General features: G+C 45.6%; 1 protein-coding gene across 3 annotated transcripts in view; it reads right to left on the bottom strand.

Annotated features, from left to right (window-relative positions):
• LOC124045611 (sodium/potassium-transporting ATPase subunit beta-1-interacting protein 3-like) overlaps positions 1–24,114 on the bottom strand; it is a 159,497-nt gene that overhangs the window by 93,237 nt on the left and 42,146 nt on the right. For all 3 annotated transcript variants that reach the window (XM_046365023.1, XM_046365025.1, XM_046365024.1), the window contains exons 2-4: positions 10,691–10,828; positions 5,483–5,563; positions 937–1,134 (exon numbers count right to left, since the gene is read on the bottom strand). In XM_046365023.1, the coding sequence (XP_046220979.1) occupies positions 937–1,134; positions 5,483–5,563; positions 10,691–10,828 (417 nt within the window). The remainder of the gene's footprint in view (positions 1–936; positions 1,135–5,482; positions 5,564–10,690; positions 10,829–24,114) is intronic.

Genomic DNA, 24,114 nt, shown 5'->3' with positions numbered 1-24,114 from the left:
ACAGGGTTCGAGGGAGGGAGAGAGAGAGAATGACAGGGGCCGAGGGAGGGAGGGAGAGAGAGCACGACAGGGGCCGAGGGAGGGAGAGAGAGAGAGAACGACAGGTTCCGATGGTGGGAGAGAGAGAGAGAACGACAGGGTTCGAGGGAGGGAGAGAGAGAGAATGACAGGGGCCGAGGAGGGAGGGAGAGAGAGAGCACGACTGGGGCCGAGGGAGGGAGAGAGAGAGAATGACAGGGTTCGAGGGAGGGAGAGAGAGAGAATGACAGGGGCCGAGGGAGGGAGGGAGAGAAAGAGCACGACTGGGGCCGAGGGAGGGAGAGAGAGGGAGCACGACAGGGGCCGAGGGAGGGAGAGAGAGGGAGCACGACAGGGGCCGAGGGAGGGAGAGAGAGGGAGCACGACAGGGGCCGAGGGAAGGAGAGAGAGAGAGCACGAGAGGCCGAGAGAGGGAGAGAGAGCACGAGAGGCCGAGAGAGGGAAAGAGAGCACGAGAGGCCGAGAGAGGGAAAGAGAGCACGAGAGGCCGAGAGAGGGAGAGAGAGCACGAGAGGCCAAGAGAGGGAGAGAGAGCACGAGAGGCCGAGAGAGGGAGAGAGAGCACTACAGGGGCTGAGAGAGAGAGAGCACGACAGGGGCTGAGAGAGAGAGAGAGCACTACAGGGGCTGAGAGAGAGAGAGCATGACAGGGGCGAGGGAGGGAAAGAGCACAAGAGGCAGAGGGAGAGAGAGCGAGAGATAGAGCACAAGAGGGAGGGAGAGAGAGACAAACTAATAACAACTGGGTCTATAGAGAACAAATCACTCTCCAATATCTCTACCAATAACCCAAACACAGGGGGCCATTACAATCACAGTGACTAGACTTCCACTGTGAGAGACACGACGGGTGATGTTGTCTGTGTGTGTGTATAAAGGTATAACACCACTACTCACAGCGATGAGGATCTGTGTTCCACTGTGTAGGACCTCTATGTACTGGTACTCCATGAGACAGCCCATGACAGAGATGTAGGACTGGCTGTCCACGGTGCCCACCCCTGGCTGGGTCATCTCTCTCCTCACACACCCTGGACCGTGTTCCCTCCACCACGAGTGGTGAGCTGAGATGTTAAACGTCAGCAGGTCACTGTCCTGTAACAAGAGGTTGAATACACACATTAACATGTATCAAAATATACACAGACAAACACACATTTGTAAATAGACAAACACACACATGGACCTACACAAACACACACACAAATGTCAATCAATACTCCAATACAGCAATCTAACCCCACAGCTGCCCTGCAGTCAGAAGGTCTAACTGAGAAGCTCCCTTTCAACACTGTCATTGTTATTCACTCACAGACCCTAAGGCACAAATCAACCCTCCATGTGACTAGATCCAAGGTTCATTTACAGAGAGGGATCACTTTTGGGTTGTGTGTGTGTGTATGTATTATCATTACAGGGTTTGAATGAGTCATGAGGTGTGTGTGTATGTAGGTGCATAGTGGATTTGGTTGGGGCCAGAATAAGATTCAGAGTGTGTGTGTGTGTGTGTCGTCCATTAGCTGTCTACCCTCCTGGCCAATATATTCAGTGTTGGGAGGGAAGGCTCCATCTGTTGTGTTGCAGCCCAGCCCCCAGCAGCTGGTCTCTACATGCCTCATTATACGAGCCGAGAACAGGCTGAGCTGGGGCCCACCACACACACACACACACACACACACACACACACACACACACACACACACACACACACACACACACACACACACACACACACACACACACACACACACACACACACACACACACACACACACACACACACACACACACACACACACACACACCTCTGTCCCCAAACAACCAAAGATCCAACTATTTTGACATGAATATTCATTTTCACAGATCAATGTAGATCCCCGTCACTGAGTGAGTCCATCTGGGTGTGACGAAGAGGCAGAGAGCTGATCAACAGTGGACAGGGAGGCAATGGACAAAGGAGAGGAGTGGAGGAGGAGGGGTCAGGCCAGGGTGCGACAGGAAAGAAGGGAGAGAGAAAAGGAGGGATGGGATAGAATGAGAAGAGCGTGGAGGAGGACAAATGTAGGCTGAATGAGACAAGGACAAAGAGAATAGATGGAGAGAGTAAAATAGAAGTGGACAGAGGGGAGAAAAGAGAAGAGGAGTCAGGAGGGGGAAGAGTAAAGGACGAAGTGATGGATGTGGAGGTGACAGCACACACATACTGTACCTTTCTTTGTCCAGATGAACAACTCATCTGCTAAAAGAAACCCTGGGAGAGCAGTGGAGATATGGAGAAACCCCACTGGAAGGTGCAAAGTGTGTGTGTGTGTGTGTGTGTGTGTGTGTGTGTGTGTGTGTGTGTGTGTGTGTGTGTGTGTGTGTGTGTGTGTGTGTGTGTGTGTGTGTGTGTGTGTGTGTGTGTGTGTGTGTGTGTGTGTGTGTGTGTGTGTGTGTGTGTGTGTGTGCTTTGAAGGTAGGGGTGATAGGTTTCAGTGGGTGAAACAGACAGCTTGATCCTTGGAAAGAGATGAGTCAGTATAGTGTGTGTGAGATCTCTATATAGTGAAAATGACTGTAGGATACAAAGGTAAATCAAACCACTCTTTCACATCTTCTGGCATGTTTAACTACAACGTTGTTACCTCTTAGCAGTGTGAGCTTTGACACAATACAATCTAAGACACTAACTGGCTAAAATTTTGGGTATACCACACAAAGACATATTTCCTGAGACACACTCATGCACACACACAGACTGTCCATAGCCCATACGATTGGGAGTAGGCATATTAGTATGTGACAGAGTGTTTTCGGTGTTAGCCCTCTTATTAGATGAGGAGCTGATTTAACCCCTCGTAACCTGACTGTTACTCCACATGAGACAGATTGGACACCCAGGGTTAACCCTGGACATGGGTGGAACAGTGTCATGAGAACTAGGGAAAATATAGCAGACTTGTAGCAACCTTACACATGGCAGCATGAAAACAGAATGAGCAGTTAACTGCAGTCTCTCTCTCTCTAACACACAATTCAGATATGATCCAGACCTGTCAGGGTGTGTGTATGTGGTAGCGGGGCATCTTCCTGAGGCTGAGCCCTCTACTCTCTGAACCCTGACACTGAGAATCTTGGAATATGTTTTCCACCACCTGACTCCCACCTCCCTAGGATGACCACATGTTTTATTCAATGACACATAAATATATAGACATATTGTATCTCAAAATGGTGGAAGATACACACAAGTCATGGGAGCTCCAAAATTGAGGTAGTTGCCTTGTAGTTGTCCTGTAGTGTAGTTGACCTGTAGTGTAGTTGCATTGGTGTGAAATTGCCCTGTAGTATAGTTGGCCTGTAGTGTTGGTTGACCTTTAGTTGACCTATACTTGACCTGTACTGTAGTTGACCTGTAGTGTAGTTGACTTGTGAGTCAGAGCGAATAGGGCCTACCGTGGTCAACTACTGTAGTTTACCTGTAGTGTAGTTGACCACTAGTGTAGTTGACCTGTAGTGTAGTTGACCAGTAGTGTAGTTGACTTGCGAGTCAGAGAGAATAGGGCCTACCTTGGTCAACTGCTGTAGTTGATCTGTAGTGTAGTTGACCACTAGTGTAGTTGACTTGTAGTGTAGTTGACCAGTAGTGTAGTTGACTTGCGAGTCAGAGCGAATAGGGCCTATCTTGGTCAACTACTGCAGTTTACCTGTAGTGTAGTTGACCACTAGTGTAGTTGACCTGTAGTGTAGTTGACCAGTAGTGTAGTTGACTTGCGAGTCAGAGAGAATAGGGCCTACCTTGGTCAACTCCTGAAGTTGACCTGTAGTGTAGTTGACCAGTAGTGTAGTTGACTTGCGAGTCAGAGCGAATAGGGCCTATGTTGGTCAACTACTGCAGTTTATCTGTAGTGTAGTTGACCACTAGTGTAGTTGACCTGTAGTGTAGTTGACCAGTAGTGTAGTTGACTTGCGAGTCAGAGAGAATAGGGCCTACCTTGGTCAACTACTGAAGTTGACCTGTAGTGTATTTGACTTGTGAGTCAGAGCAAATAGGGCCTACCTTGGTCAACTACTGAAGTTGACCTGTAGTGTAGGTGACTTGTGAGTCAGAGCGAATAGGGCCTACCTTGGTCAACTACTGTAGTTTACCTGTAGTGTAGTTGACCACTAGTGTAGTTGACCTGTAGTGTAGTTGACCAGTAGTGTAGTTGACTTGCGAGTCAGAGAGAATAGGGCCTACCTTGGTCAACTGCTGTAGTTGATCTGTAGTGTAGTTGACCACTAGTGTAGTTGACCTGTAGTGTAGTTGACCAGTAGTGTAGTTGACTTGTGAGTCAGAGAGGATAGGGCCTACCTTGGTCAACTACTGAAGTTGACCTGTAGTGTAGTTGACCACTAGTGTAGTTGACCTGTAGTGTAGTTGACCTGTAGTGTAGTTGACTTGTGAGTCAGAGCGAATAGGGCCTACCTTGGTCAACTACTGTAGTTGACCTGTAGTGTAGTTGACCTGTAGTGTAGTTGACTTGTGAGTCAGAGCGAATAGGGCCTACCTTGGTCAACTACTGTAGTTGACCTGTAGTGTAGTTGACCTGTAGTGTAGTTGACCTGTAGTGTAGTTGACTTGTGAGTCAGAGCGAATAGGGCCTACCTTGGTCAACTACTGTAGTTGACCTGTAGTGTAGTTGATCTGTAGTGTAGTTGACCAGTAGTATAGTTGACTTGTGAGTCAGAGCGAATAGGGCCTACCTTGGTCAACTACTGTAGTTGACCTGTAGTGTAGTTGACCACTAGTGTAGTTGACCTGTAGTGTAGTTGACCTGTAGTGTAGTTGACCTGTGAGTCAGAGCGAATAGGGCCTACCTTGGTCAACTACTGTAGTTGACCTGTAGTGTAGTTGACCTGTAGTGTAGTTGACCAGTAGTGTAGTTGACCTGTAGTGTAGTTGACTTGTGAGTCAGAGCGAATAGGGCCTACCTTGGTCAACTACTGTAGTTGACCTGTAGTGTAGTTGACCTGTAGTGTAGTTGACCAGTAGTGTAGTTGACCAGTAGTGTAGTTGACCTGTAGTGTAGTTGACTTGTGAGTCAGAGCGAATAGGGCCTACCTTGGTCAACTACTGTAGTTGACCTGTAGTGTAGTTGACCACTAGTGTAGTTGACCTGTAGTGTAGTTGACCTGTAGTGTAGTTGACCTGTAGTGTAGTTGACTTGTGAGTCAGAGCGAATAGGGCCTACCTTGGTCAACTACTGTAGTTGACCTGTAGTGTAGTTGACCTGTAGTGTAGTTGACCAGTAGTGTAGTTGACTTGTGAGTCAGAGTGAAGAGGGCCTACCTTGGTCAACTACTGTAGTTGACCTGTAGTGTAGTTGACTTGTGAGTCAGAGCGAATAGGGCCTACCTTGGTCAACTACTGTAGTTGACCTGTAGTGTAGTTGACTTGTGAGTCAGAGCGAATAGGGCCTACCTTGGTCAAGTCTCCCACATCCAGGTAGTAACAAATGATGAAGACATTCCAGGCCACCCAGAGAGCCATCCACACTGTGTACTGTATAGGACACAAACACAACACCGGTTAACTACATATTAACTACATGCATGGTGGAATATATACACACTTACAGACAGATGGGTTCATAAAACATCAGAACACATCATACACTGAAATAAGTCAGAACAGAAATGAAAGATCTCTGTCTGAATGCTGTTATGGAACACACTCTACACTGCACTTCACTGTTCATTGATTCATGTGTAATACCCCCTCTGGCCTTCATGCTAAAGCTGCTGTTAGTCCATTAAGACTTGAAGTAGATGGGTTTTAAAGCAGCTGAGGGGCATAAACAGGTCTAAGATATAATTAAATTAACAGTGTTAACAAAGGGTCTATGTTACAAACAACAAACTAAAGAAAGTCGCACACTCCATATATAAACCCCCATGTAATTTATTGGGTTTTTACCAACGTTTCTGCATCACTGTACCTTCTTCAGGGTGATGTCATGAATACTTGAACCAGGTTATGTAGACAAACAGTGCAATTAATGTATAAACAGCGTCATCAACAGGGGGAACATATTAGGTGTACGCTAATAAGCTGTAGAAAGAATATATCAATTTATAAGACTTGTTCATAAAATAAAGAATTGTTCATAAGGGCCTGAAATCAAAGTCAATATTCAGACCACTAGGGGTCAATGTTTTAGATAGGATATCCAGTAAGCCTCCCTTTGTAGTAGTAGGATCTCGACGTTACCTCCTCTCCTTGGTAGAGCAGCATGCTCATTGCCTGTGTATTTGAGGGAGGAGATGGGATGGTTAGCTTCAACAAAGTGAGCTGCTACTGGATAGTCTGTGTTCTTACACCAGGGTAGTGGGTTTGATACCCGGGACCACCCATACGTAGAATGTATGCACACATGACTGTAAGTTGCTTTGGATAAAAGCGTCTGCTAAATGGCATATATTATTATTATTATATATTACACCTGATTGAGCTGCTGTGTTCAGCTCTGCGTTGTTTTAGTTGTCTTTTCGTTTGTCCTACGTAGGCTTTTCCACATAAACAGGTGATGAGGTAGATTACTCCCTTTGTCTTGCATGAGCCACATTTGTAGTTTCCATTTGGGATAGGTGTCTAGAGTGTCTGAGTGGGCTCAGGGGGGGGCAGGTCAGATCTCGCCTAACTATCTCCAATATTACGACCACCCTTATAGAGCACCAGTGGGGGTCCATGTGTAAGATTGTTTTGTCTGATTGTAGAATATGCCAACACTTTTCAGGATTGCTTTCATTTTCTCCAAACCTTTGGTGTACTTAGTGCAAAAGACGGTTGCATTGTTTTTCTTCTTTGGTTGAGATTTTAGTAATTGTACTCTTGGTTTTTGAGATTTTCATCATAGCAGCTTGGTAGACCATTCTTGAGGGGAAGGGGATGCATACGATCCGCACTTTGTGTATACGTTTGTGTGTAATGCATCATTCTTTGATGATCCATACGTCCAGGTAGTTTATTTTTCTCTCATCAGTCTGCATGGTCAATTTGAGGTTTTCAGAGCTCTCATTTAGTAGAGTTTGGAATTAATTTAGTTCCTGCTGACTTCCTTCCCAGAGCACAAAGACACTATTCACCCCCCTTGGCATTTTTCCAATTTTGCTGCCTTACAACCTGAAATTAAAATAGATTTTTTGGGGGTTTGTGTAAATTACACAACATGCCTACCACTTTGAAGATGCAAAATATTTTTTATTGTGAAACAAACAAGAAATAGGACAAAAAACATAAAATAACATAAAATATCCACCCTCCAAAGTCAATACTTTATAGAGCCACCTTTTGCAGCAATTACAGCTGTAAGTATCTTGGGGTATGTCTCTATAAGCTTGGCACATCTAGCCACTGGGATTTTTGCCCATTCTTCAAGGCAAAACTGCTCCAGCTCCTTCAAGTTGGATGGGTTCCGCTGGTGTACAGCAATCTTTAATTCATGCCACAGATTCTCAATTGGTTTGAGGTCTGGGCTTTGAATAGGCCATTCCAAGACATTTAAATGTTTCCCCTTAAACCACTCGAGTGTTGCTTTAGCAGTATGCTTAGGGTCACTGTCCTGCTGGAACGTGAACCTCCATCTCAGTCTCAAATCTCTGGAAGACTGAAACAGGTTTCTCTCAAGAATTTCCCTATATTTAGCTCCATCCATCATTCCTTAAATTCTGACCATTTTGCCATTCCCTGCCGATGAAAAACATCGCCACAGCATGATGCTGCCACTCCCGTGCTTCACGGTGGTGATGGTGTTCTTGGGGTCATGAGAGGTGTTGGGTTTGTGCCAGACGTAGCGTTTTCCTTGATGGCCAAAAAGCTCAATTTTAGTCTCGTCTGACCATCTTCCATATGTTTGGGGAGTCTCCCACATTACTTTTGGCCAAACCAAACATGTTTTTCTTTAAGCAATGGCTTCTTTCTGGCCACTCTTCCGTAAAGCTCAGCTCTCTGAAGTGTACGCCTTAAAGTGGTCCTTTGAATAGATACTCCAATCTCCGCTTTGCAGCTCCTTCAGGGTTATCTTTGGTCTCTTTGTTGCCTCTCTGATTAATGTCCTCCTTGCCTGGTCCGTGAGTTTTGGTGGGCGGCCCTCTCTTGACAGGTTTGTTGTGGTGCCATATTCTTTCCATTGTTTAATAATGGATTTAATGGTGCTCTGGGGGATGTTCAACGTTTCTGATATATTTTTTATAACCCAACCCTGACCTGTACTTCTCCACAACTTTGTCCCTGACCTGTTTAGAGAGCTCCTTGGTCTTCATGGTGCCGCTTGCTTGGTGGTGCCCCTTGTTTAGAGGTGTTGCAGACTCTGGGGCCTTTCAGAACAGGTGTATATATACTGAGATCATGTGGCAGATCATGTGACACTTAGATTGCACACAAGTGGACTTTATTTAGCTAATTATGTCACTAAGGGGTGGGCCATGGCTACACTCAAAGTCTGACTCAAAAACGAGGTAGTTATTGGATAATACCAGTACACTAACTTGTAAGATGCAATCTTTGGATGGAACAAGGTTAGAGTCTGAAGGAAGTGTTGCAGCACCTGCAAGCCTCCAGTGTGTGGGATGTTAGTGAATAAGCTCTCCACATCAAAAGTGGCCAGCAGGGTTCCCTCTGGTATCCTTCCTAAGCCCTCTATTAATGAGATCACGTGACTTTGACATAAGATGGGAGATTCTCAACCATCGGTTTGATGTGGTAATCCAAAAATGTTGAAATGTTGGATGTCACAGAGTCAATTGCTGCTACAATGGGTCCACCTGGAATAGGAGACACTTGTTCGTTTAATTTAGCGACTGTATAGAAAGTTCACGGTAGTTTCTGGACTTTGTACCCACCTGCCTGGCCATTCTGCCTGCCTTGACCACGAGCCTGTCTGCCACTGTACCCACCTACCCACCACCTTACCCTCCCTACTCATCCTAACCTAAAGACAGTAGAGAACTTACCCTCCCTACAGACATGTAACATGTTGAGTCACCAAATCCCTTCCCTTCTTTTTCAAGAACGCTGACACACAAGTATTCTTCCCTCTATCTGCTCTTTAGTTACTCTCTCCGTTCCACTCCTCTCCCTTCTCTTTTCATCCTCCCTCCATTTTCCTAAGAAAGCTGACACTATTCTTTCCTTCTTATCCCTGTATCCTCTCTTGCCTTCGGTTATCCTCCACCCTCCGACCTCTCACACATTCCTTCCAATCTGTCTTTTCTCTCTCCCTCGCCCTTTGACTTCTTTTCCACATAAACACCCAAATTGAGCTTTGCTAAAATATTTTTTATGTCTTGGTGAATCTTTTATTGTTTGTTAGCTTCATCCATCCTATTTGAAGGAGTATTTATGTCTGAAATAAAACCCTTTTGTGGGGGAAACTTATTCTGATTGGCTGGGCCTGGCTCCCCAGTGGCTGGGCCTGGCTCCCCAGTGGGTGGGCCTGGCTCCCCAGTGGCTGGGCCTGGCTCCCCAGTGGCTGAGCCGGGCCTGGCTCCCCAGTGGCTGAGCCGGGCCTGGCTCCCCAGTGGCTGGGCCTGGCTCCCCAGTGGCTGGGCCTATGCCCTACCAGGCCCACCCATGGCTGCACCCCTCTCCACTCATGTGAAATCCATAGATTTGGGCCTAATACATTTATTTCAATTGACTGATTTCCTTATATGAACTCTTACTCAGTAAAATATTTTAAATGGTTGCATGTTGCATTTCGATTTTTGTTCAGTTTAGAACATTAGTGATCTTCAATCTAGAACCTTCTAGGACATTCCATTGTATTTTTTAAACCTGGTCCTGCAGTGCTACAAGATGAGAGGCATTGGTACTTGGCTAGTACTAACACACCTAATTCAACTAATCAAGAGGTGCTGTAACTCCCTCCCCCCACCCATAACCCCTCAGATTTAACCAAATCCTAAATCCAGCTGCATTTTTGTTGAGGGTTGGCTTTAGGGTGCACTCTGTGTGTGAAATGAATGTAAGTTGAGTCATTAATTAAATGTACTTACTGATAGATTAATAGATTAAGACAACAAACAATGTGTTCAGGGAGGGGGATCTTGGGAGTTTGAATAAATGGATAAACGGTTCAATACAATTTGGGCTGACAAGTGTGTGTGTACATATATGTGTGTGTTTGTGTGTGTGTGTGTACATATATGTGTGTGTTTGTGTGTGTGTGTGTGTACATATATGTGTGTGTTTGTGTGTGTGTACATATATGTGTGTGTTTGTGTGTGTGTGTGTGTGTGTACATATATGTGTATGTTTGTGTCTGTGTGTGTACATATATGTGTATGTTTGTGTCTGTGTGTGTACATATATGTGTGTGTGTGTGTGTGTACATATATGTGTATGTTTGTGTCTGTGTGTGTACATATATGTGTGTGTTTGTGTCTGTGTGTGTACATATATGTGTATGTTTGTGTCTGTGTGTGTACATATATGTGTGTGTTTGTGTCTGTGTGTGTACATATATGTGTGTGTTTGTGTCTGTGTGTGTACATATATGTGTATGTTTGTGTCTGTGTGTGTACATATATGTGTATGTTTGTGTCTGTGTGTGTACATATATGTGTGTGTTTGTGTGTGTGTGTGTACATATATGTGTGTGTTTGTGTGTATGTGCGTGTTTGTACTCACCACTACAATGTAGCGTGGTCGGTATTGTATGGTGCCGAAGAGGCCGAGGATGACGATGATGATGTGGAAGAAGTTGGCCAGGATGGGCGCCCACTGGTACCCCAGGAAGTCAAACACCTGTCTCTCCAATGCCACCAACTGCAGAGAGTGAGGCAAAAAGGGAAAGAGGGGAAAAGGGAAAGAGGGGGAAGAGAAAGAGGAAGGGAGAAAAGGGAAGAGAGGGTTAAGAAAGACTGAACTTGGGTGATGAAGGTAAATTACATCCAAATGAGCAAGGAATCTCCAAAGTACAATATAGGCAAGGTCCATTACCCAACCAACCACAATGTGCAACAACAGTATCCTAAAATCCAATGTGACACCTCCATCCATATCCAAACGAAAGAATGCATCAGTGTAATCATCCATTCAGCATTTAATCAGTCTTATTTCCACCCAGCCCTGAATCACTGAATGTCACTGTGAGATGTGGCCTCGGAACACAATACTCCTCCAGCTGAGACGTTATATTGCCCAGAGGGACACAGATCTACACAAATACAGCTTTCATGCAGCTAACACAAACCCTTAGGGCCAACTTCCTGCACACACATACACTACATGACCAACAGTTTGTGGATGCGTGCTATAACAGCCTCCACTCTTCTGGGAAGTCTTTCCACTAGATGTTGGAACGTTGATGCGGGGACTTGCTTCTATTCAGCCACAAGAGCATTAGTGAGGTCGGGTACTGATGTTGGGCGATTAGCCCTGGCTCGCAATCGACATTCCAATTCATCCCAAAGGTGTTCAATGGGTTTGAGGTCAGGGCTCTGTGCAAGCCAGTCAAGTTCTTCCACACCGATCTCGACAAACCATTTCTGTATGGACCTCGCTTTGTGCATGGGGCATGCTGAAACAGGAAAGAGTCTTCTCAATCAATCAATCAATCAATCAATCAATCAATCAATCAATCAATCAATCAAATAGATTTATAAAGACATTTTTACATCAGCCGATGTCAAAGTGCTATACAGAAACCCAGCCTATAACCCCAAACAGAAAGCAATGCAGATGTAGAAGGGTACTAAAAAATGTCTGCAGAATTGAAGGTTCCCAAGAACACATTGCCCTCCCATCATTCATAAATGGAAGAAGTTTGGAACCACCAAGTCTCTTCTTAGAGCTTTCTGCCCGGCTACACTGAGCAATTGGGGGAGGGTCTTGGTCAGGGAGGTGACCAAGCACCCAATGGTCACTCTGACAGAGCTCCAGAGTTCCTCTGTGGAGATGGGAGAACCTTCCAGAAGGACAACCATCTCTGCAGCACTGCACCAATCAGGCCTTTATGGTAGAGTGGCCAGGCAGAAGCCACCCCTCAGTAAAAGCCTCATGACAACCCACTTGGAGTTTGCCAAAAAGCACCTAAAGACTCTCTGACCATGAGAAACAAGATTCTCTGGTCTGATGAAACCAAGATTTAACTCTTTGGCCTGAATCCCAAGATTCACGTCTGGAGGAAATCTGGCACCATCCCTACGGTGAAGCATGGTGGTGGCAGCATCATGTTGTGGGGATGTTTTTCAGCGGCAGGGACTGGGAGACTAGTCAGAATCGAGGGAAAGGTTAATGGAACAAAGTTCAGAGAGATCCTTGATGAAAAAATTGTTCCAGAGCACTCTCCAAACTATTGCCACAAAGTTGGAAGCACAGAATCATCTAGAATATAACTGTATGTTGCAGCATTAAGATTTCCCTTCATTGGGACCAAAGGGCCTAACCTGAACCATGTCCAGAGTCCAATGGCAGCGAGCTTTTCACCACTCCAGCCGACGCTTGGCATTGCACATGATGATCTTAGGCTTGTGTGCGGCTGCTCGCCCTGGAAATCACTTTCATGAAACTCCCGGTGAATAGTTATTGTGCTGACGTTTGGAACTCAGTGGTGAGTCTTGCAACCAAGGACAGACGATGTTGACACGCTACGCGTTTCAATACTCAGCGGTCCTGTTCTGTGAGCTTGTTGGAAAGGTCACTATGACTGTTTCATGTTGAAAGCCACTGAGCTCTTCAGTAAGGCCATTGTATTGTCAATGTTTGTCTATGGAGATTGTATGGCTGTGTGTTTGATTTTATAGACCTTTCAGCTGAATCCACTAATTTGAAGGGGTATCCATATACTTTTGTATATATAGTGTAGCTGCAACAACACAAACAGTCTCAGCTCGAACACTTATAGCCAGAGTGCTTGGAGTCGGTGTAAGTTATGAGAGAAAAGGCATTTAGTGGAATAAACAATGACATATTCAAAGGAAAGAACAAGGTTTTCCAAACCTCCTGCCAGGAGCCTCCAGGTCAGTAATGGGACTATTATGGGATAACAGGGCCTTTTGTAATAACACCTCACCACTGATCCAGGGCAATTATTATTAAACAACAAATTCAAAAATGCACAACACACACACACACACACGGCTATAAGCCCTCCACAATAAAAGGAGGAAAACACATTCTGCCTCCCCTCCAGGCTGCCAGTGCTTTGTCAATAAAAAAACAAGTAAGTTGCACCTTTTAGACGGCGAGTCCCTATACGCATCAACTCCATAGTGTTCTGGGAGGAACCACAGGAAGAATGGAGTATGGTACAGGTGTTTAATTATAATTCTGTCACTAGGGAGCAGTGTGTGTGTGCCTGTGGTGACAGTGTGTTTGTGGCGTGTGTCGACATGCCAGCGCCAGCCAACCACACTATGATGGATGAGGGAGAGAGGAATCCTGTCGCCGTGACGATGACAGACACATACACATATACAGCCAATATCGCTGTTGTTAATGACATGGAAACGTTAACATGGGCCTTGATAAGCAGATTCGGGTGTGACAGGAGGAGAAAGAAGAAGAGAATGAGATGGTGAGAGGCAATCAAATGCTCCTTGAAAATTACAAATAAAATCTTCATACAAAACTTGGATGGGCTATGTGTGGTGTATGTGGTTTCTTCCCCAGGCCGTGTGTGGTGTATGTGGTTTCTTCCCCAGGCCGTGTGTGGTGTATGTGGTTTCTTCCCTGGGCTATGTGTGGTGGATGTGGTTTCTTCCCTGGGCTATGTGTGGTGGATGTGGTTTCTTCCCTGGGCTATGTGTGGTGTATGTGGTTTCTTCCCTGGGCTATGTGTGGTGTATGTGGTTTCTTCCCTGGGCTATGTGTGGTGGATGTGGTTTCTTCCCTGGGCTATGTGTGGTGTATGTGGTTTCTTCCCTGGGCTATGTGTGGTGTATGTGGTTTCTTCCCCAGGCCATGTGTGGTGTATGTGGTTTCTTCCCCAGGCCGTGTGTGGTGTATGTGGTTTCTTCCTGGGCTATGTGTGGTGTATGTGGTTTCTTCCCTGGGCTATGTGTGGTGTATGTGGTTTCTTCCCCAGGCCATGTGTGGTGTATGTGGTTTCTTCCCCAGGCCGTGTGGTGGATGTGGTTTCTTCCCTGGGCCATGTGGTTTCTTCCCTGGTGGATGTGGTTTCTTCCCCAGGCTATGTGTGGTGTGGTTTCTTCCCTGGGCTATGTGTGGTTTCTTTCTTCCCTGGGCTATGTGTGGTGTATGTGGTTTCTTCCCCAGGCCATGTGTGGTGTATGTGGTTTCTTCCCCAGGCCGTGTGTGGTGTATGTGGTTTCTTCCCCAGGCCATGTGTGGTGTATGTGGTTTCTTCCCTGGGCTATGTGTGGTGGATGTGGTTTCTTCCCTGGGCTATGTGTGGTGGATGTGGTTTCTTCCCCAGGCCATGTGTGGTGGATGTGGTTTCTTCCCCAAGTGTGGTGGATGTGGTTTCCCCGGTGTGTGTGTATGTGGTTTCTTCCCCAGGCCATGTGTGTGGTGTATGTGGTTTCTTCCCCAGGCCGTGTGTGGTGTATGTGGTTTCTTCCCCAGGCCATGTGTGGTGTATGTGGTTTCTTCCCTGGGCTATGTGTGGTGTATGTGGTTTCTTCCCTGGGCTATGTGTGGTGTATGTGGTTTCTTCCCCAGGCCGTGTGTGGTGTATGTGGTTTTCCCCCAAGCCAAGTGTGGTGGATGTGGTTTCTTCCCTGGGCTATGTGTGGTGGATGTGGTTTCTTCCCCAGGCCATGTGTGGTGGATGTGGTTTCTTCCCCAAGCCAAGTGTGGTGGATGTGGTTTCTTCCCCGGGCTATGTGTGGTGGATGTGGTTTCTTCCCTGGGCTATGTGTGGTGTATGTGGTTTCTTCCCCAGGCCGTGTGTGGTGTATGTGGTTTCTTCCCCAGGCCATGTGTGGTGTATGTGGTTTCTTCCCTGGGCTATGTGTGGTGTATGTGGTTTCTTCCCTGGCCGTTGTGGTGTATGTGGTTTCTTCTCCCAGGCCATGTGTGGTGGATGTGGTTTCTTCCCTGGGCTATGTGTGGTGTATGTGGTTTCTTCCCTGGGCTATGTGTGGTTTGTGGTTTCTTCCCCAGGCCGTGTGTGGTGTATGTGGTTTTTCCCCCAAGCCAAGTGTGGTGGATGTGGTTTCTTCCCTGGGCTATGTGTGGTGGATGTGGTTTCTTCCCCAGGCCATGTGTGGTGGATGTGGTTTCTTCCCCAAGCCAAGTGTGGTGGATGTGGTTTCTTCCCCGGGCTATGTGTGGTGGATGTGGTTTCTTCCTGGGCCATGTGTGTTGGATTGTGTTTTTGATTCTGCAGCTGAATCGTGTGGGAATATGTGTGTCTGTCTCAATAACAATTGTTCTCAGAAAGCAGAAACAGTTTTAATAATGGAAAACAAATTGTAACAGACATCCTGTATGAATCACATCTCACCTTCCCTCTCTAAAAACACCCCTCTGTTTTACCGGGTGAGTCAAAGCTCCTGGCACAGACTGTGTGTGTGTGTGTGCGTGCGCGTTGCTGTGTGAATCAAATAAATAATTCTACCCTGACGAACACGCGTGATTTATACGAACCTGGACGGTCCCCATGACCTGGACGGTCCCCATGACCTAGACAGTCCCCACGACCTAGACACTCCCCATGACCTGGACGGTCCCCCCATCAATGTGTATGTGTGTGTCGGGGATTACCTTTTTATCTTTTTAAAATTTATTTTTAATTTCACCTTTATTTAACTAGGCAGGCTAGTTGAGAACAAGTTCTCATTTGTAACTGCAACCTGGCCAATATAAAGCAAAGCAGTGTGACACAGACAACACCACAGAGTTACACATGGAGTAAACAATAAACAATAGATAACAATAACACAATAGACAAGTAAATGACACAATAGAAAAAAGAAAGTCTATATACAGTGTGTGCAAAAGGCATGAGGAGGTAGGCAATAAATAGGCCATAGGAGTGAATAATTACAATTTAGCAGATTAACACTGGAGTGATAAAGAGTAGAGATACTGGTGTGCAAAAGAGCAGAAAAGTAAATAAAATAAAAACAGTATGGGGATGAGGTAGGTAGATTAGGTGGGCTATTTACAGATGGACTATGTACAGCTGCAGTGATCGGTTAGCTGCTCAGATAGTTGATGTTTAAAGTTGGTGAGGGAAATAAAAGTCTCCAACTTCAGTGATTTTTGCAATTCGTTCCAGTCACTGGCAGCAGAGAACTGGAAGGAAAGGCGGCCAAATGAGGTGTTGGCTTTGGGGATGATCATTGAGATATACCTGCTGGAACGTGGGCTACGGGTGGGTGTTGTTATCGTGACCAGTGAACTGAGATAAGGCGGAGCTTTACCTAGCATAGACTTATAGATGATCTGGAGCCAGTGGGTCTGGTGATGAATATGTAGTGAGGGCCAGCCGACTAGAGCATACAGGTCGCAGTGGTGGGTGGTATAAGGTGATTTGGTAACAAAATGGATGGCACTGTGATAGACTGCATCCAGTTTGCTGAGTAGAGTATTGGAAACTATTTTGTAGATGACATCGCCGAAGGCGAGGATCGGTAGGATAGTCAGTTTTACAAGGGTAAGTTTGGCGGCGTGAGTGAAGTAGGCTTTGTTTTACGAAATAGAAAGCCAATTCTAGATTTGATTTTGGATTTGAGATGTTTAATATGAGTCTGGAAGGAGAGTTTACAGTCTAGCCAGACACCTAGGTATTTATAGTTGTCCACATATTCTAGGTCGGAACTGTCCAGGGTGGTGATGCTGGTCGGGTGGGTGGGTGCGGGCAGCGAACGGTTGAAAAGCATGCATTTGGTTTTACTGGCGTTTAAGAGCAGTTGGAGTCCACGGAAGGAGAGTTGTATGCCATTGAAGCTCATTTGGAGGTGAGTTAGCACAGTGTCCAAGGAAGGGCCAGAAGTATACAGAAAGGTGTCATCTGCGTAGAGGTGGATCAGGGAATCGCCAGCAGCAAGAGCGAGAAGAGAAGGTACGGTGGGATTCGAAATGGTCAGTGATCTGTTTATTAACTTGGCTTCCGAAGACTTTAGATAGGCAGGGCAGGATGGATATAGGTCTGTAATAGTTTGGGTCTAGGGTGTCACCCCCTTTGAAGAGGGGGATGACCGCGGTAGTTTTCCAATCTTTAGAGATCTCGGACGATACGAAAGAGAGGTTGAACAGCCTGGTAATAGGGGTTGCAACAATCAGCTGGGCTAGACAATCTGGACCCTCTCTTTCTAAAACTATCCGCTGCCGTTGTTGCAACCCCTATTACCAGGCTGTTCAACCTCTCCTCTGTATCGTCCGAGATCCCTAAAGATTGGAAAGCTACTGCGGTCATCCCCCTCTTCAAAGGTGTATTTGGAGAGCAAGTTGGTCAGGATAATGTCTATGAGGGTGCCCATTTTTACGAATTTAGGGTTGTACCTGGTGTGTTCCTTGATGCTTTGTGTGAGATTGAGGGCATTTAGCTTAGATTGTAGGACTGCCGGGGTGTTAAGCATATCCCAGTTTAGGTCACCTGTGACGACCCTCCCACTCTGTCTGCCGTATTCTGTCTTTGTTCTTGTTTCCTTATTAGGATGCCGGTGGGTGGAGTTGAGAGGGTCGTCAGCTACATGGGAAACACCTGGGCCAGGTGTCTCCCAGGATAAATAGACCTCTTCCACATTCATGGAGGAGACTCTCTCCATGCAGACACCTTTTGTAGATTCTGTTGTGGTTCTTGGTGGCCTTTTGTTTGTTTGCTTTGGCACCTTTCATCACCCTGCATTATCACATTCATGCAAAACACTCACTTACACTACTGATTACTGATTACACACACCATTGTATATTATACTTAGTTACTTATTTAATAAATATAGATTTTGCTACTCCTTATCTCCACGTTGTCTCCCTTTGTTACGGGCTTTGAGCCGGTTCGTGACAAGTGGGGGCTCATCCGGGATCTTTGAACTATTGGTTTGGGAGACCGTGGAGGTACGTGTTTGGTTTGAATATGGTGTTTGAGTGTGATCGGCCCAGTATTGGTTGCTTACCTCAACTCCAGTGCTGGCTGCTCCTCGCAGGGATTTGTCATTTACCTTGCAGGTGGATGCTAGTCATGTGGGGGCAGGTGCAGTTTTGCTGCAAGCAGATGTGTCTGGGATTGAGAGGCCTGTTAGTTTCTTTTCTAAAAAGTTTAACGATTATCAGTTGAACTATTCGGTTATTGAAAAGGAAGCGCTAGCACTCATTTGGGCGCTACAACACTTCGAAGTGTATGTCGGGTCGGGGGTAGTACCTATTGTGGTCTACACCGACCATAACCCCCTCACTTTTTTGAGGTCCATGATGTGTCCAAACCAGAGGATAATGCGATGGTGTTTATTTTTACAATCATTCCATCTCGATGTGAGGCACATCTGGGGGACTGAAAACGTGATTGCTGATGCGCTCTCTCGTGCGCCCTGTTCCTAATGTTTACGTGACTGACCATTGTTTCGTATTGTTATGTTCTCTCTGTCCTGTCTGCTCCCTCCTGGTCTTGTTTTCTTTCCTCTTAAATGTTGCTTCCTGTGCGAAGGTTGCTGAGGTCTGGGGAGGAGGTTGGCTTGGGCAAATTGTAAGTGTGAACACGTAAACCCTCATCAATTTGGGGCACAGAGGCTGTGTCAATTTGGAACTTGGAGGCTGGTATGTTGTTCCGGGGTCCTTGTTGGTCCCCGGTTTTATGGGGGGGAATGTGACGACCCTCCCACTCTGTCTGCCGTATTCTGTCTTTGTTCTTGTTTCCTTATTAGGATGCCGGTGGGCGGAGTTGAGAGGGTCGTCAGCTACATGGGAAACACCTGGGCCAGGTGTCTCCCAGGATAAATAGACCTCTTCCACATTCATGGAGGAGACTCTCTCCATGCAGACACCTTTTGTAGATTCTGTTGTGGTTCTTGGTGGCCTTTTGTTTGTTTGCTTTGGCACCTTTCATCACCCTGCATTATCACATTCATGCAAAACACTCACTTACACTACTGATTACTGATTACACACACCATTGTATATTATACTTAGTTACTTATTTAATAAATCTAGATTTTGCTACTCCTTATCTCCACGTTGTCTCCCTTTGTTACGGGCTTTGAGCCGGTTCGTGACACACCAAACAGAATGAACTCTGAAGCTAGATGGGGGGCTATCAATTCACAAATGGTGTCCAGGGCACAGCTGGGAGAGAGGGGGGTAGATAGTAGGCGGCAACAGTGAGAGACTTATTTCTGGAGAGGTTCATTTTTAAAATTAGAAGTTCAAACTGTTTGGGTATAGACCTGGAAATTATGACAGAACTTTGCAGGCTATCTCTGCAGTAGATTGCAACTCCTCCCCCTTTGGCAGTTCTATCTTGACGGAAAATGTTGTAGTTGTGTATGGAAATCTCAGAATTGTTGGTGGCCTTCCTAAGCCAGGATTCAGACACGGCAAGGACATCAGGGTTGGCGGAGTGTGCTAAAGCAGTGAGTAAACCAAACTTAGGGAGGAGGATTCTGATGTTGACATGCATGAAACCAAGGCTTTTTCGATCACAGAAGTCAACAAATGAGGGTGCTTGGGGACATGCAGGGCCTGAGGAACAGAGGAACAGAGGAGGAGTAGGATGAGGGTACGGCTAAAGGCTATCAAAACTGGTCGCCTAGAGTGTTGGGGAGAAAGAACAGAAGGAGCAGATTTCTGGGCGTGGTAGAATAGATTCCGGGCATAATGTGCAGACAGGGGTATGGTGGGGAGCAGGTACAGCGGAGGTAAGCCCAGGCACTGAGTGATGGTTGTATCTCTGGATAAGCTGGTTATAATGGGTGAGGTCACCGCATGTGTGGGAGGTGGGACAAAGGAGGTATCAGAGGTATAATGAGTGGAACTAGGGGCGCCATTGTAAACTAAAACAATGATAACTAACCTAAACAACAGTATACAAGGCATATTGACATATGAGAGAGACATACAGAGAGGCATAAAGTAATCACAGGTGTTGATTTGGAGAGCTAACTAAGACAACAACGGGTGAGACAACAACAGCTAATCAGCTAAAACAACAGGTAAAATGGTGATGAATGGGCAGAGAGGGTCAGTTAACTACATACAGAGCCTGAGTTCGTGACTGGGGCCGACAGATAAACAAAAAAAATAAACAGAATGGAGTACCGTGATTAATGGACAGTCTAGCAGGCATCAGCTATGTAGCCAAGTGATCATAGGGTCCAGGGGGCAGCAATAGATGGAACAGGGAAGCCGCGGAGTAGTCGCTACTACGCTAGCATGCGGGCGACACGGCATTTAAAGTTAGTAGCCCGGGGCTAGTAGAAGCGTCTGCTCCGATGTCCGACGGAGGTCGGTTGAAGGCACAGGGGATGGAGATCAGTCGGCAGGCCAGGCGTGGTGGTGCGGTGGTGCGCCGTGTCGACTAAGGATCCAAGCAAGATGGCGAAAGAGGTATTGTAGTTGTAGTAATTTAGTTTTCTAGCCGGGAGATGCGCCTGGCCCACGGCTAACTGGTGCTAGCTTCGTGGCAGGGGCGTTAGCCACTATAGCCACTCGGTAGCAGTGGTGATCCGGTGCCAAGGTCCAGAGCTTACGGCAAGGAGCCGGTGGAGTAGTGTGTTCTAGCCGTGTTTTTATGGAATCCGGGTGAACAACTGAGTAGGCTGGGAGGTGGGCCTCAGGGATAGCTTCAGTACTGGGTAACTCGGTGGGCGCTAGCTAGCTGTGAAGATCAGGAGTATTGGTCCAGGGATTACAGCAGGAATCCGGCATTGTAGTGGAGAAACAGTCCGATACTGGTAGGCTGGCGAGTATTATCCAGGCAAAAAAAGGGCTGGTATCTGTGCAGAAGGTAAAGGCCGCTAGCAGTGGCTAACAATGACTAAATAGCTTGTAACAAATTAGCTGGTTAGCTTCTGATGGCTAGGAGGTTCTTGATATACGGTCTAAAAATTAAAAATAATAGCGGTTCCATATCACATTCGGTGACACAGGTTACCGGAAGGTATAATTGAACTAAAATGGAGAAGATATTGAAAATAAAATTGAAATATATACAAAAAAAGACGAAAAATACAAAAGTACAAAAGTACACTGCTAGATCTTGGAACGCAACCATCTCAAAAGTTTTACATTGTTTGTAGAAAAGGTCTGCACTGCACATTCTACTATCAACAGACACAGGCGACAGAGAGGAGATCTTTTCAGGGGTTTGGTTCAGTTGCTATTAGAAAAAGTGCTACGCCTAGGCTATATCAAAGAAAGTTGATCTTATCTGCTTCTCTCTGCTTCTTCCCTGTATCAGTAAAACCACTATCTATGTCACAGCTTCCTGTTCTTAACACATCTCAGTGTGTGTTGGTGGTGTTATCTCCAACACTCATACCCTAATGACTTAGTTATCAGACCAGGAAGAGATCAAACGTCTTTCCTCTTACACGCGTGATCTTCTCATCACGGTCTTATCCGTTTCCCATTCTCTCTCCTCCTTGACTGTGATGTTTAGGAGGCAAGGGCTTTGGGATGATTGAAATGGTTTTAGTCTTTGATGTGCTCCGAACGTCTTGTGAAAATGACAGGAAAGATCAAACTCCGTTACAAAGCTGTGTGTGTATATAGAGAGAAAGGAGAGGAGGGAGATGGATAGAGCGAGAGAGAGAGAGAGACCACAGAAAGAGCGAGAAAGAGATAAAGAGGAGAGAGAGATAAAGAGAGGAGAGAGACCAGAGAAAGAGAGAGAACGAGAGAGGATAGAGAGACCAGAGAAAGAGAAAGAGAGAGAGAGAGAAAGATTGTGATTTACAATATCTGTTTATGATGAGGTATCGTGTAGCAGTACAGGTGATTAATTGAAGTTTAGCTTTCAGCGATTGGTTTATGGAAGAGAAGAGAGAGCGAGAGAGAGAAAATGTGAGCTAGAAGGAGAGACCAGAGAAAGAGAGCGAGAAATAGAGATAAAGAGGAGAGAGATAAAGAGAGGGGAGAGAGACCGGAGTAAGAGAGGATAGAGAGACCAGAGAAAGAAGAGAGAGAGAAACACATTGGACAGAATTTCCAAAAAACTGATTAAACTAGAATGTTATTTGCCCTTAAACAGAGAGTACACAGTGGCAGAATACCTGAACACTGTAACTGACCCAATATTAAGGAAATCTTTGAATTTGTACAGACTCAGTGAGCATAGCCTTGCTATTGAGAAAGGCCACCGTAGGCAGACCTGGCTCTCAAAGAGAAGACAGGCTATGTGCACACTGGCCACAAACTGGGCTGCACTTTCTAACCTACTGCCAAATGTATGACCATATTAAAGACACATATTTCCCTCAGATTACACAGATCCACAAATAATTTGATAAAACAAATCCAATCCATCTACTGGGTGAAATACCACAGTGTGCCATCAAAGCAGCAAGATTTGTGACCTGTTGCCACAAGAAAAGGGAAATCAGTGAAGAACAAACACTATTGTAAAAACAACCTATATTTATGTTTATTTATTTTCCATTTTGTACTTTAACTATTTGCATCATTACAACACTGTAAATAGACATAATAGGACATTTGGAATGTCTTTATTCTACTGGAACTTTTGTGAGTGTAATGTTTACTGTTAATTTCACGTGATTTGTCAATTGTTTCCCATGCCAATTAAGCCCCTTAAATTAAAATTGAATTGAGAATAGAGAGAAGGAGAGAGAGACCAGAGAGAGAGAGAGACCAGTGTCATGACTGTCCTGTGAGGATCAGAATGGGTCAGATCAGACTGGTGGGGGGGTCACGGTAACCAGGCCTCTCTCCTTCCCACAGAGGGGAGGAGGGGAGCTGCTGGATGGTCAACCGTTCACAACCGGTTGTAAATTACAAGAGAGAGAGACTCTCTCTCTTACTCTTTAGTATCAACCAAATGAATGGTTTTGTTCACAGATACTTTTGCCTGCCCAAAACTCTAACGTTAAAAAAAGTGATAATGGAACAATATTTTTAACATCATGTGGGAAGTGGTCAGTGGGGAACTATGGAAAACAAGTGTAATATTGGTTTTCATTTTGTGATGTTTTTAAAAACTGTAAGGACCAAACACTGTAACTTGGAAAGGATAACCCCGTTACAAGTTTTTTAAAGATATATATATGAATGTTTTTTTACTTCTAATCAAATCCTTTGCACATTAAGTAGCCACGCCCTGAGTGAGGTCAGAAGAGCGTGTCTGACGGACAGAGGCGTCCCCTTTGGCCAGAGTACATAAGGCCTTGGTAACAAAATTAACATTAGACCAGAAAAGCGTGGAGCGATAGCTTCACGTTTGAAATGGTTGAAACGTTGAACCTCAACACGAGGTGAAGAAATAAATTCACCTTCCTTTAGATCCGAGAGACGAAGAGCTGCAGCTCTGGCCCGAATCCTGAATACCAACACAAGGAGGAAAAGGAGAGACGCTCACCCCAGACAATCACTGGTCTGATATCGAGAAAAGCGAATCATTGAATCTAAGTGAGACTATCCTACTACGCTCATCACCAATGGGAACCGTCGACATGGCTGGTTATCTTCCAGAGTGAACAACAGTAGAAGCCTTAAAAGGGGAGACCCCTTTCGGACAATCAGAGCCATACAGCTGAAAGGCCAACAACTTTCCTGAGAAGGCTTACTTCAGACCGAGATAAATGACGAACAACGACATTTCACATGCAAATACATTCATGATTTCTTATTCTAAACGGGCGGTGGTTCATGTGCAAAGTATATGGTTAATGGGAGAATAGTTATAGAATGTGTCCCTTTTTCTCTCTCTGCCCCCCTCCCGCCTCTCCATCTATGTTGCAACAAGCCGTCATATCTTGTCAGTCCACTAGGGACCTTTGACTCATGTAAGAGTGTGTGTTTATTATGAGTTATTATTTAGTTAGCTAGTAAATAAATGATTAAACAAATTTGTGTAGTACTGAATAATGTGCAAGGCTGGCTTTTTTCAGATCCAAGAAGGCTACGATCGTTCAGAATGAGTATTTGATAAGATGTAATGAAACCTGTTAAAGATAGGGCTGACTACTGCC

This window comes from Oncorhynchus gorbuscha, linkage group LG10, assembly GCF_021184085.1.
Source record: "Oncorhynchus gorbuscha isolate QuinsamMale2020 ecotype Even-year linkage group LG10, OgorEven_v1.0, whole genome shotgun sequence".
Taxonomy (NCBI): Eukaryota; Metazoa; Chordata; class Actinopteri; order Salmoniformes; family Salmonidae; genus Oncorhynchus; species Oncorhynchus gorbuscha.
Note: the sequence above shows the minus strand (reverse complement) of the source record. Positions and strands in the feature narration are given on the sequence as shown.